The sequence below is a fragment of the Ostrea edulis genome, chromosome 3 (genome assembly GCF_947568905.1).
Source record: "Ostrea edulis chromosome 3, xbOstEdul1.1, whole genome shotgun sequence".
In the NCBI taxonomy this organism is placed as follows: domain Eukaryota; kingdom Metazoa; phylum Mollusca; class Bivalvia; order Ostreida; family Ostreidae; genus Ostrea; species Ostrea edulis.
Window position 1 is genome coordinate 90,345,170 of NC_079166.1, and position 12,820 is coordinate 90,357,989.

General features: G+C 35.6%; 1 protein-coding gene across 1 annotated transcript in view; it reads left to right on the forward strand.

The window, feature by feature from the left end:
- The window catches only part of LOC125677355 (uncharacterized), a 34,906-nt gene that overhangs the window by 5,752 nt on the left and 16,334 nt on the right, over positions 1 to 12,820 (forward strand). The window contains exons 7-14 of the mRNA XM_056159379.1: positions 233 to 310; positions 712 to 837; positions 1,616 to 1,710; positions 2,384 to 2,507; positions 3,086 to 3,163; positions 6,763 to 7,727; positions 8,614 to 8,713; positions 9,860 to 10,024. Coding sequence (XP_056015354.1) covers positions 233 to 310; positions 712 to 837; positions 1,616 to 1,710; positions 2,384 to 2,507; positions 3,086 to 3,163; positions 6,763 to 7,727; positions 8,614 to 8,713; positions 9,860 to 10,024 — 1,731 coding nt within the window. The remainder of the gene's footprint in view (positions 1 to 232; positions 311 to 711; positions 838 to 1,615; positions 1,711 to 2,383; positions 2,508 to 3,085; positions 3,164 to 6,762; positions 7,728 to 8,613; positions 8,714 to 9,859; positions 10,025 to 12,820) is intronic.

Below are 12,820 nucleotides of genomic sequence, written 5' to 3' on the forward strand. Positions count from 1 at the left end.
AGTACAGTTGTATGATATGAATGCATGAACGGTGTGTTTAGTAGAACATTTTCTGTAAAATTCGGGATGAGAGGGCGGGAGATTGAATTAGTATACACATAGAAAGAATTGTTTTATATTTGCTGTCAGTTGTTTTTTTTTACTGGCTTTCTTCAGATGGAACAATTAGTATACACACAGAAAGAGATTGTTTTGTATTGACTATAAATTGTTTTTTACTGGCTTTTTTCAGGCGGAACAACTACAGTTTCCTCTACAGAAAACGGAAATTCATCTGTATAATACAACCGACAAGTTCAAGCAGTTCAAGGTAAGCTTTGTCACACCTGTCTTACTTAATTGCGTAAAAGTAAGCTTTGTTACACCTGTCTCACTTAATTACATAAAGGTAAGCTTTGTCACACCTGTCTTACTTAATTACGTAAAGGTAAGCTTTGTCACACCTGTCTCACTTAATTACATAAAGGTAAGCTTTGTTACAACTGTCACACTTAATTACATAAAGGTAAGCTTTGTCACACATGTCTTAATTAAGTAAAGGTAAGCTTTGTCACACCTGTCTCACTTAATTATGTGAAGGTAAAACTTTGATATCACAACTTGTGAGGATTCATAGAAATGACAGAACTAGTCTTCATTGTATGTATAGAAAAATCAGGTATGGTTGTTAGATATGTTTTAGTTATTTGGGTCTGTTTCATTTCGTTGTAGCCTAGAACTCCCCTGGAGAAAGAGATAGCGGCCGTGCTGAAGGGAAATCAGAAGGACCTTCCGGCCAAGCACAAGGAACTGACCCCAGCAGAAGAGAGAGCCATTGCCGCCATGAGTCTGGAGGAGGTGAGCTGTTGCCATGGTTACCTCTTCTTGTAAACAGGGCTTTAACAACAGATACCACATGTCGGATTATTTCGGCATAAGGAATATTTGGCGGATTTTTCTCAAAAATATAATTTGATATTTTGGTCAGATTTCCATTCAAAGCTATGATGATGTATGTGAAAATGTATCTTGGGCACTTTTTATGCCCCCGAGATCGAAGATCGGGGGCATATTGTTTTTGTCCTGTCTGTAATTCTGTTATTCTGTCTGAAACTTTAACCTTCCTAATAACTTTTGAACAGGAAGTGCTAGAGCTTTGATATTTCACATAAGTATTCCCTGTGACAAGACCTTTCTGTTGGTACTAAACCTTTTGACTTTTGACCTACTTTTAAAAAAATTTGACATTGGTCATAACTTCTAAATGGTAAATATTAAAAGATTTTATATTGTACATGAGCATTTCTTGTGACAAGATCTTTCTACTAGTACCAAGATATTTGTCCTTGTGACCTTGGCCATCTTTGAAATTGACCATTATTGGGAGCATTTGTGTTTCACAAACACCTCTTGTTTTGATTTTAAAAAAATTATTGACCAAAAATGCCAAGAATTTTAATGCGTTTAAATGACCTAATATTCGATGTAAAAGTGAACTTTTACATCATAGAACATATGTACAAACACACTATCTGCACCATTAGTATAAGCACAAAATGGAGGAAAAGGCTACGGTATGAAAAAAAATGAGTAAAATGAAAGATTGTGAACACAGACTTATCACATTTGTTTCTAGGCCAAAGAGAGAAGGGCAGAGCTTCAGAAATTCCGAGCACTGATGTCATATAAAGAGGCAAAGGCCAAACGACAAAAGAGGATCAAAAGCAAAAAGTAAGATCTTCATGAATTTTGCACTGTCATTTAGTTTGATATTAATCTGCAGTGAGAAAGTCAACTGATTAACCAGTTGAAAAATTCATTACTCTTTGCAAATCTCTTGCGAAAGTCTACAACTGACATTTCTTGACACAGTTGAAATATTGTAGAGTCGTTAATATATCGTGCAGATAATTAATTTAGATTCAATTTGAAGGAACATTGATTGATTGATTGATTGTATCTTGCTTAACGTCTCACTCAAGAATTTTTCACCCATATGGAGACGTCACCAAGACGGGTGAAGGGCTTAAAATTTAGGCCTATGCTCGGCACTTACGGCCATTGAGCAGTGAGGGTTCTTTAGCGTGCCACACCTACTGTGACACGGGACATCCTTTATTACGGTCATCTCCGAGGACCCGTGACATTTACACCTGATGCCGAGTGTTTGGCGATGGAACTGTCACTACCTGTTTTAACGACTTAGGTCTGTTCCAGCCGGGATTCGAACCCCAGCTTTCTGCATGTGCGGCGAACGCTCTAACCTCTCAGCCACCGCGGCGGTTGAAGGAACATTGAATCACACATTCTATTCTCAAAAGGATTTTAGTGATGGATAGATAATGGAAGATTTTTGATTTTATGAGAATGGAGAGATGTAGTGTTGTTTTGATTTGTGACACAGGTTCCACCGAGTTCTTAAGAAAGAAAAGCTAAAACATGAGAAGAAAGCATTAGAGGAGTTAGAGAAGAATGACCCAGAGGCTTACCATGAAAAATTGGAGGACATCGAAAGACAGAGGATAGAGGTGGGTATTATTGAGAGATCAGAGAACCTCAATAGACACAGATAGAGGTGGGTATTGCTGAGAGATCGGAGAACTTCAATAAGCAGAGATAGAGGTGGGTATTGCTGAGAGATCAGAGAAGCTCAATAGACAGAGATAATTATGTCTGAGATATGGAGGACCTCAGCTTTGAGAACCTAAATATACAAAAAATAGTTCTTGCTACATGCACAACCTGTCGGCATGCATACAACCTGCCTTGTAGAATCTGTCTAGCAGTTCTGAACAATCCGTTGTCTAATTATTTCTCTCTGTATGGAGGAGAATGAGGAAACATGAACAGGTGTGATTTGTAATCATCGGTTTATTATGTATTACATACTTGTATATGAATTTGCTCGTTCGATGTTTATGAACTCATTTGAAGCTAAAGGAAAATTTGAAAGTTACGAGTTACACCTTAAAGATTTAACCTGTATAATAGGGGTGTAATGAACTATCTATTAATATTAATACGTATAATAGGAGACATGTCTGTGTGATGAACTATTTATAATTAATATTATTGATTGTAATTGTGTACATGTATTTTTCCTAAGGAACGAATGAGTTTGAAACACAGAGGTGGCAGCAAATACGCCAAGAAGGAAATGTTGTATGCCAAGTACGATGACAAGGTGAGTACCATTGTCTGTGATTGAATGGTGACTTCTTCTCTTTAACTCAGTCGTGTGTGATTATCTGATAGTTTCTTCTCTTTAATTCAGTCGTGTGTGATTATCTGATAGTTTCTTCTCTTTAATCGTGTGTGATTATCTGATAGTTTCTTCTCTTTAATCGTGTGAGATTATCTGATAGTTTCTTCTCTTTAATTCAGTCGTGTGTGATTATCTGATAGTTTCTTCTCTTTAATTCAGTCGTGTGTGATTATCTGATAGTTTCTTCTCTTTAATTCAGTCGTGTGTGATTATCTGATAGTTTCTTCTCTTTAATTCAGTCGTGTGTGATTATCTGATAGTTTCTTCTCTTTAATTCAGTCGTGTGTGATTATCTGATAGTTTCTTCTCTTTAATTCAGCCGTGTGTGATTATCTGATAGTTTCTTCTCTTTAATTCAGCCGTGTGTGATTATCTGATAGTTTCTTCTCTTTAATTCAGTCGTGTGTGATTATCTGATAGTTTCTTCTCTTTAATTCAGCCGTGTGTGATTATCTGATAGTTTCTTCTCTTTAATTCAGTCGTGTGTGATTATCTGATAGTTTCTTCTCTTTAATCGTGTGTGATTATCTGATAGTTTCTTATCTTTAATTCAGCCGTGTGTGATTATCTGATAGTTTCTTCTCTTTAATCGTGTGTGATTATCTGATAGTTTCTTCTCTTTAATTCAGCCATGTGTGATTATCTGATAGTTTCTTCTCTTTAATCGTGTGTGATTATCTGATAGTTTCTTCTCTTTAATTCAGCCGTGTGTGATTATCTGATAGTTTCTTCTCTTTAATTCAGTCGTGTGTGATTATCTGATAGTTTCTTATCTTTAATTCAGTCGTGTGTGATTATCTGATAGTTTCTTCTCTTTAATCGTGTGTGATTATCTGATAGTTTCTTCTCTTTAATTCAGTCGTGTGTGATTATCTGATAGTTTCTTCTCTTTAATTCAGTCGTGTGTGATTATCTGATAGTTTCTTCTCTTTAATTCAGTCGTGTGTGATTATCTGATAGTTTCTTCTCTTTAATTCAGTCGTGTGTGATTATCTGATAGTTTCTTCTCTTTAATTCAGTCGTGTGTGATTATCTGATAGTTTCTTCTCTTTAATTCAGTCGTGTGTGATTATCTGATAGTTTCTTCTCTTTAATTCAGTCGTGTGTGATTATCTGATAGTTTCTTCTCTTTAATTCAGTCGTGTGTGATTATCTGATAGTTTCTTCTCTTTAATTCAGTCGTGTGTGATTATCTGATAGTTTCTTCTCTTTAATTCAGCCGTGTGTGATTATCTGATAGTTTCTTCTCTTTAATTCAGTCGTGTGTGATTATCTGATAGTTTCTTCTCTTTAATTCAGTCGTGTGTGATTATCTGATAGTTTCTTCTCTTTAATTCAGTCGTGTGTGATTATCTGATAGTTTCTTCTCTTTAACTCAGTCGTGTGTGATTATCTGATAGTTTCTTATCTTTAATTCAGTCGTGTGTGATTATCTGATAGTTTCTTCTCTTTAATTCAGTCGTGTGTGATTATCTGATAGTTTCTTCTCTTTAATTCAGTCGTGTGTGATTATCTGATAGTTTCTTCTCTTTAATCGTGTGTGATTATCTGATAGTTTCTTCTCTTTAATTCAGTCGTGTGTGATTATCTGATAGTTTCTTCTCTTTAATTCAGCCGTGTGTGATTATCTGATAGTTTCTTCTCTTTAATTCAGTCGTGTGTGATTATCTGATAGTTTCTTCTCTTTAATTCAGTCGTGTGAGATTATCTGATAGTTTCTTCTCTTTAATTCAGTCGTGTGTGATTATCTGATAGTTTCTTCTCTTTAATCGTGTGTGATTATCTGATAGTTTCTTCTCCTTAATTCAGTCGTGTGTGATTATCTGATAGTTTCTTCTCTTTAATTCAGTCGTGTGTGATTATCTGATAGTTTCTTCTCTTTAATTCAGTCGTGTGTGATTATCTGATAGTTTCTTCTCTTTAATTCAGTCGTGTGTGATTATCTGATAGTTTCTTCTCTTTAATTCAGTCGTGTGTGATTATCTGATAGTTTCTTCTCTTTAATTCAGTCGTGTGAGATTATCTGATAGTTTCTTCTCTTTAATTCAGTCGTGTGTGATTATCTGATAGTTTCTTCTCTTTAATTCAGTCGTGTGTGATTATCTGATAGTTTCTTCTCTTTAATTCAGTCGTGTGTGATTATCTGATAGTTTCTTCTCTTTAATTCAGTCGTGTGAGATTATCTGATAGTTTCTTCTCTTTAATTCAGTCGTGTGTGATTATCTGATAGTTTCTTCTCTTTAATTCAGTCGTGTGTGATTATCTGATAGTTTCTTCTCTTTAATTCAGTCGTGTGTGATTATCTGATAGTTTCTTCTCTTTAATCGTGTGTGATAATCTGATAGTTTCTTCTCTTTAATTCAGTCGTGTGTGATTATCTGATAGTTTCTTCTCTTTAATCGTGTCTGATTATCTGATAGTTTCTTCTCTTTAATTCAGTCGTGTGTGATTATCTGATAGTTTCTTCTCTTTAATTCAGTCGTGTGTGATTATCTGATAGTTTCTTCTCTTTAATCGTGTGTGATTATCTGATAGTTTCTTCTCTTTAATTCAGCCGTGTGTGATTATCTGATAGTTTCTTCTCTTTAATTCAGTCGTGTGTGATTATCTGATAGTTTCTTCTCTTTAATTCAGTCGTGTGTGATTATCTGATAGTTTCTTCTCTTTAATTCAGTCGTGTGTGATTATCTGATAGTTTCTTCTCTTTAATTCAGTCGTGTGTGATTATCTGATAGTTTCTTCTCTTTAATTCAGTCGTGTGTGATTATCTGATAGTTTCTTCTCTTTAATCGTGTGTGATTATCTGATAGTTTCTTCTCTTTAATTCAGTCGTGTGTGATTATCTGATAGTTTCTTCTCTTTAATTCAGTCGTGTGTGATTATCTGATAGTTTCTTCTCTTTAATTCAGTCGTGTGAGATTATCTGATAGTTTCTTCTCTTTAATTCAGCCGTGTGTGATTATCTGATAGTTTCTTCTCTTTAATCGTGTGTGATTATCTGATAGTTTCTTCTCTTTAATTCAGTCGTGTGTGATTATCTGATAGTTTCTTCTCTTTAATTCAGTCGTGTGTGATAATCTGATAGTTTCTTCTCTTTAATCGTGTGTGATTATCTGATAGTTTCTTCTCTTTAATTCAGCCGTGTGTGATAATCTGATAGTTTCTTCTCTTTAATTCAGTCGTGTGTGATTATCTGATAGTTTCTTCTCTTTAATTCAGTCGTGTGTGATTATCTGATAGTTTCTTCTCTTTAATTCAGTCGTGTGTGATTATCTGATAGTTTCTTCTCTTTAATCGTGTGTGATTATCTGATAGTTTCTTCTCTTCATTTCATAGAATAGAACCTGGACATACCTTTGATAAGTGTGATGTTGAATTTGATATAAACTTTTATAAAAATGACAATTTTTTAATGCTAAATAATTACATGGAAAGTTTTGAGAATTGTTTTGTTGCTTGTATGTATGTTTTCTGATTACGATTACACAGTAATCTGTTGGTTTTTCTCATTCATTCAGGCGAGGCAAAGAGTGCAGGACATGTTACAAAAGAGCCGAGAACTCACTCAGAAAGCTGTTGTCGTTAGTGATAGTGAAGATGAGGAGGAGGAGGTAGACTCAGAAGAAGAGATGATGGAGAGAGAGTTATCTGCCCTTTCTTCCAACCCCTGGATGAAAGTCCAGGCTCCAGCAGCTCCAAAATCTGATTTTACACGAGCAGAAGTGATGCTTAACAGCGAGGGTCACGAGGAGACGGAAGAAAGCGAGTCTGATGAAGACGCCGATGTATTAGAGAAGATGGGAAAAGAACTGAAGAAGAAGCAGACTGAAGAGGCCACACAGACAGCTCAAATTGTTGAGGAAGATATCGATGAAATATTTCAAAAACTGGAAGATAAAGACCAAGTGAAGGATGAAGAAGCGAAGATAGAGAAGGGAAACAGCAAGAGGAAGAGGCGGAAGAAGAGGAAGAAGAAAGTGGAAGAGGTGAAAGCTGAAGTGGAGAAGGAAGAAGTAGGTGATGTTCCTCTGATCAGTGAAGGACTGAAAAGGAAGAAGACCCTGGAAGACATAGAGGAAGATGAGGATGAGTCCGAGGAGGAAGGTCCTTCATCTTTCAAGTCAGCTGGACCCAAAAATGGCAGAGACTTTAAGAATGTGAACGGTGGTGATTCAGCTGCAGATAGCAAAACAGAGGAGGTGTTTGTGGACCCCAATAAGCTCTTTACTCTGGAGACCAAGATATATGACATTGCAAATCCGGATATCACTGTCGGAGACAACGAGGAGGAGTCTGATGGGGAGGAGGCGCAGAGGTCCATGATAGCCCAGGCTTTCGCAGACGATGACGTCATTGATGAGTTTGTACGGGAGAAAGATGCCACCGTGGACAGGGACAAACCGAAGGACATCAATCTTTTCCTCCCGGGCTGGGGAAGCTGGGGCGGGGAGAGCATTAAAGTGTCCAATAAAAAACGCAAAAAGTGAGTCTGTTAAAGCGTCCAGTAAAAAACGCAAAAAGTGAGTCTGTTAAAGCGTCCAGTCAAAACACAAAAAGTAAGTCTGTTAAAATGTCCAATAAAAAACAAAAAAGTAAGTAAGTTAAAATGTCCAATAAAAAACGCGAAAAGTAAGTCTGTTAAATGTCCAATAGAAAACGCGAGAAGTAAGTCTGTTAAAGCGTCCACTAAAAAACACAAAAAGTAAGTCTGTTAAAATGTCTAATAAAAAACGCAAAATGTAAGTATGTTAGTCCAGTAAAAAACACAAAACTTTAGTCTGTTAAAATGTCCAATAAAAAACGCAAAAAGGTAAGTCTTAAAATGTCCAATAAAAAACACAGAAAGTAAGTCTGTTAAAGCATCCAATAAAAAACGCGAAAATTAAGTCTGTTTAAGTGACCAATAAAAAAGTAAGTCTGAAGACCATAGATATTTAAGAATTTTCTTCTACCATAGTCACATTTCTCATTTTTCAAAATGTCCAATATATAGAATGTTAATTAATTGTATATTGTTTAACGAACATCTCAAGAATGTTTTACTCATGTGGAAACGTCACCTTTGCGGGGAAGGTGAAGAGTTGCCAAATTTAGGCTCGGTGCTTACGAGCTTTGAGCAGGGAGGGATCCTTGTCATGCCACACCTGCTGTGACATTGTGCCTCGATTTTTGCGGTCTCCTCCAGAAGACCACCCCATTTAGTCTCCTCTTACAACAAGCAAGGGATACTGAAGACCTATTCTAACCCGGATCCCCACAAGACTATATATATAATACAATTAAAATGAATCAGCATAGTAAAATGTGTTTTACAGTAATCAGAATTTACTTGTATAATGTTTTCAATTTTCCTTTTTGCATGGAAACAGATTCGTTATCAAAGCACCGGAGGGACCACCACGGAAAGATAACAGACTGGGTAACGTCATTATCAGCGAGAAAAAGGACAAGGCCATCAGCAAACACCAGGTCAGTGCAGCACGACAGTGTGAGATTAGTGTGAGCATGACATTGTGAGATCAGTGTGAGCATGGCAGTGTGAAATCAGTGCGAGTACGACATTGTGAGATCAGTGCGAGTACTGCAGTATGAGATAAGTGTAAGCATGACACTGCAAGATCAATGTGAGCATGACATTGTGAGATCAGTGTGAGTGCGGCAATGTGAGTATGGCAGTGTGAGATCAGTGTGAGCATGATATTGTGAGATCAGTGTAAGCATGACAGTGTGAGATTGAGATAAGTGTGAACACGATAGTGTGAGATAAGTGAGTACGACAGTGTGAGATCAGTGCGAGTACGACAGTGTGAGATCAGTGTGAGATCAGTGTGAGCACGACAGTGTGTGAGTACAACAGTGTGAGATCAGTGTGAGTACAACAGTGTGAGATCAATGTGAGCAAAACTGTGAGATCATTGTGAGTACAACAGTATGAGATCAGTGTGAGTACAACAGTGTGAGATCATTGTAAGCATGACCGTGTGAGATCATTGTGAGCACGACAGTGTGAGATCAGTGTGAGCATGACAGTGTGAGATCAGTGCGAGTACGACATTGTGAGATCATTGTGAGCACGACAGTGTGAGTACGACAGTGTGATATCAGTGTGAGTACAACAGTGTGAGATCATTGTAAGCATGACCGTGTGAGATCATTGTGAGCACGACAGTGTGAGATCAGTGCGAGTACGACATTGTGAGATCATTGTGAGCACGACAGTGTGAGTACGGCAGTGTGAGATCAGTGTGAGCATGGCAGTGTGAGTACAGCTGACAGTGTGAGTATGACAGTGTGAGATCTGTGTGAGTATGACAGTGTGAGCATGACAGTGTGAGATCAGCGAGTACGACTGTGAGATCAGTGTGAGCACAACAGTGTGAGATCAGGTGAGCACAGCACAGTAAGATTAATGTTGACGATTAGTCAATAATTGATTTGATTGTTCTACATCAGACATTAACTAGTGATAAATGACAACTGTTGATCATTTGGTCAAAAATATTATAGCTTTCACTCGTAAGATAATGAGATTTTCTAGTGTATACTCATAACTCTGAACACTTCTTGTCATGAAGTATAAATATAATATGAACATGATTTTAATTTCTGTAACAGGTGAGTGAGCTCCCTTTTCCTTATGTTTCTGTGGGTCAGTATGAACAGTCAATCCGAGCTCCCATCGGAAAAACCTGGAATCCCGAGACTGCGGTAAAAGAACTTGTGAAACCAAAAGTGGTCACTAAGATGGGAACTATCATTCAACCCATCGAAAAAGCGGACGTATTTAAACATCAGAACAAAAAGCGCAGAGCAGATATGTCATTCAGTGCTTCAGAGTCTTCTAATGTTTCCAGAAAGCATAAAAAACGGAAATGATAATGGATTTTTCATGTTCATAGTAAATGCGCAATCCTAATGACATTTGTGAATATTTTCATTGACTAAAACTTAATTGCATAACGGTGTATATTAAACAAAATAAGACTTTGAGAATTCTTTGTTGTTGATATGAAAACTCACCAAATGCATTCATTTTAATCTTTCCTTGTTAAAAGACAACAATCATGAATGATATTATTTCAGTTATATTGTTCTCATTTGAGAGAAGAATGCATCAAGGGGAGTAACTCTTGTGGATTTGTTCTACAGGAAAGAATCTTTCCTACACATAATGTACATGTGTAACTAGAATTTAGAGAAAGTTTGTCAGAGTGCTAGAAATATCATATTGATGATTAATGGCATTTAGGATTCAGAATTCATTGTCTGAGGAGCAAAGTGTGTTGCTGACCGATATTGAGTGAATATTGTACTTGTAGTCTCGCATGTATACTGGATGTTGACTAAATGTATAAAGGAGAGAATGAAACTATGGTTATAGGGTCCCTCTGCATTAAGTTATGGTCTCTTCATATGAAAACAAATTGTAATTTAAAATCATGAAATTGTTTTACTTTTCATCAAAATCTCCGGAGCTGTTTACTGGGCTCCGAGGAAGGTTAGTCTCAAATACTTTACAGATGTTAAAAATCGCATAAACCTACTTGACTGAAGATGGATAATGACTTGTACACATGAATTTATAAAAAATAACCTTAAAAAAGATTAAAGAGTTTAAAAATAAAAATTAAGGAGCATTGTCGGTTTAAAAATTGCACATTGTAATGTTGAAAGTGGCAGTTATACATGTGTATCTAGATGGTTTGAAGAATTGCTGCACTGCTTAGGAAAATGTATCAACTAAATTCATGAATTTACAACATTTGACTTCTATATGTATCGTGAATTACAAAGCTGAAGGCCATGTGCAATGTTTCTGACATTTTCTCTAAAACCATTTTTTCATCTTGATAGGAAGAGCTCTTGTATAATTTCTGAAATGGGTATAAATCTTATACTGTAGTGATGTTTCTATGCGTAGTATATCAGCTTCTTTAGTTCAGATCATCTATTCAGTGAAGCAAGGCCAGTTCAATAGTTGATTTATGATTGATCCAAAGAGTTTCCTCCCCTTCTTTGCTACAATAGCTTGTTACAGTAAATGTCCTTGATGTATAACACTTTGTTATATATAACAGCGGACTTTGCATTTATACTTAAAACAAGCAGTAACTATCAAAGTATGCTATTCCTCTACTTAAAACAACCAGTAACTATCAAAGTATGCTATTCCTCTACTTAAAACAACCAGTAACTATCAAAGTATGCTATTCCTCTACTTAAAACAACCAGTAACTATCAAAGTATGCTATTCCTCTACTTAAAACAACCAGTAACTATCAAAGTATGCTATTCCTCTACTTAAAACAAGCAGTAGCTATCAAAGTATGCTATTCCTCTACTTAAAACAACCAGTAACTATCAAAGTATGCTATTCCTCTACTTAAAACAACCAGTAACTATCAAAGTATGCTATTCCTCTACTTAAAACAACCAGTAACTATCAAAGTATGCTATTCCTCTACTTAAAACAACCAGTAACTATCAAAGTATGCTATTCCTCTACTTAAAACAACCAGTAACTATCAAAGTATGCTATTCCTCTACTTATCAAACCTGGGAATATACCCTATTTTTCTGTAGAAACAAGATAGAATGCAACTTAATCATGAAAAATTACAATTTTGAGAAATATTGACACATTAATATGAGGTGAAATAGAAATCATAGCTTTATACATGTAGCTCTCTGACTAAAACACCCTTCCACCACATGTACTTACTTGATAAGAATAACTGAAATTTTTTTAAATGTCAGTTCTAATATTCTTAATTATAAAGCAGTACATTTTGTGGTGGAAGGATTTTTAACTATATTGATGGCTATACAGGAAGTACGGTTGAATAGTTATATATGACATTAAGTACCAACAGCACCGTGTACTTCCTGTACAAGTCCTGCATTATTTGTAACTCATTTTTATGGATGTAATAAAATACAGAATTTTTATAGTTTCTTCACACAATTTCAAAATTTTGTTTGTAGGCATTGTGGTTATATTGCACATCAAATGCAAAATAACTTTTTACGGAACAATTTTGTTAACAAGTTTGAGGTTAAAATTTTTGCCTTGATGATTTCATGAATTATTCTGAAGCATCTTAGGTAATTTAAAGAAAATTGGAACAAATTTGCATGATTAGGTGAAGAAAAATATGGGAGTGACTGAAATTGATCTCTCAATATATATAAATATATTTATATATATTTACAAAGATTGGTTTTTAGTTAATTATATTTTGGCTATGAAATGCAGACATCATTTATGGCAATATTGTGCTGTAACTTTCAAATCTTCACAGAGAGGTTTTTAAAAATTGTTTTTGGATATAATTTTCTATTTAATTCTCAACTTTTGGAAAAGCTAACCTACACGTCAGTATATAGATTTGTTTTTAAAGATTTAAATTTTAAAAAAACCAAAATGTATTATAACTAGTGAATGCCACAGATAACAGTGAGTCAATTTCACTGTAGTGTCTAAGTTACTTTAAATTTTGCTCTGGGCATTATTTCGCTTTGCACTTTTCCGTAAATGATAATTTCGTCTATTGTCGGTTCTGTCTTTTATGCCGA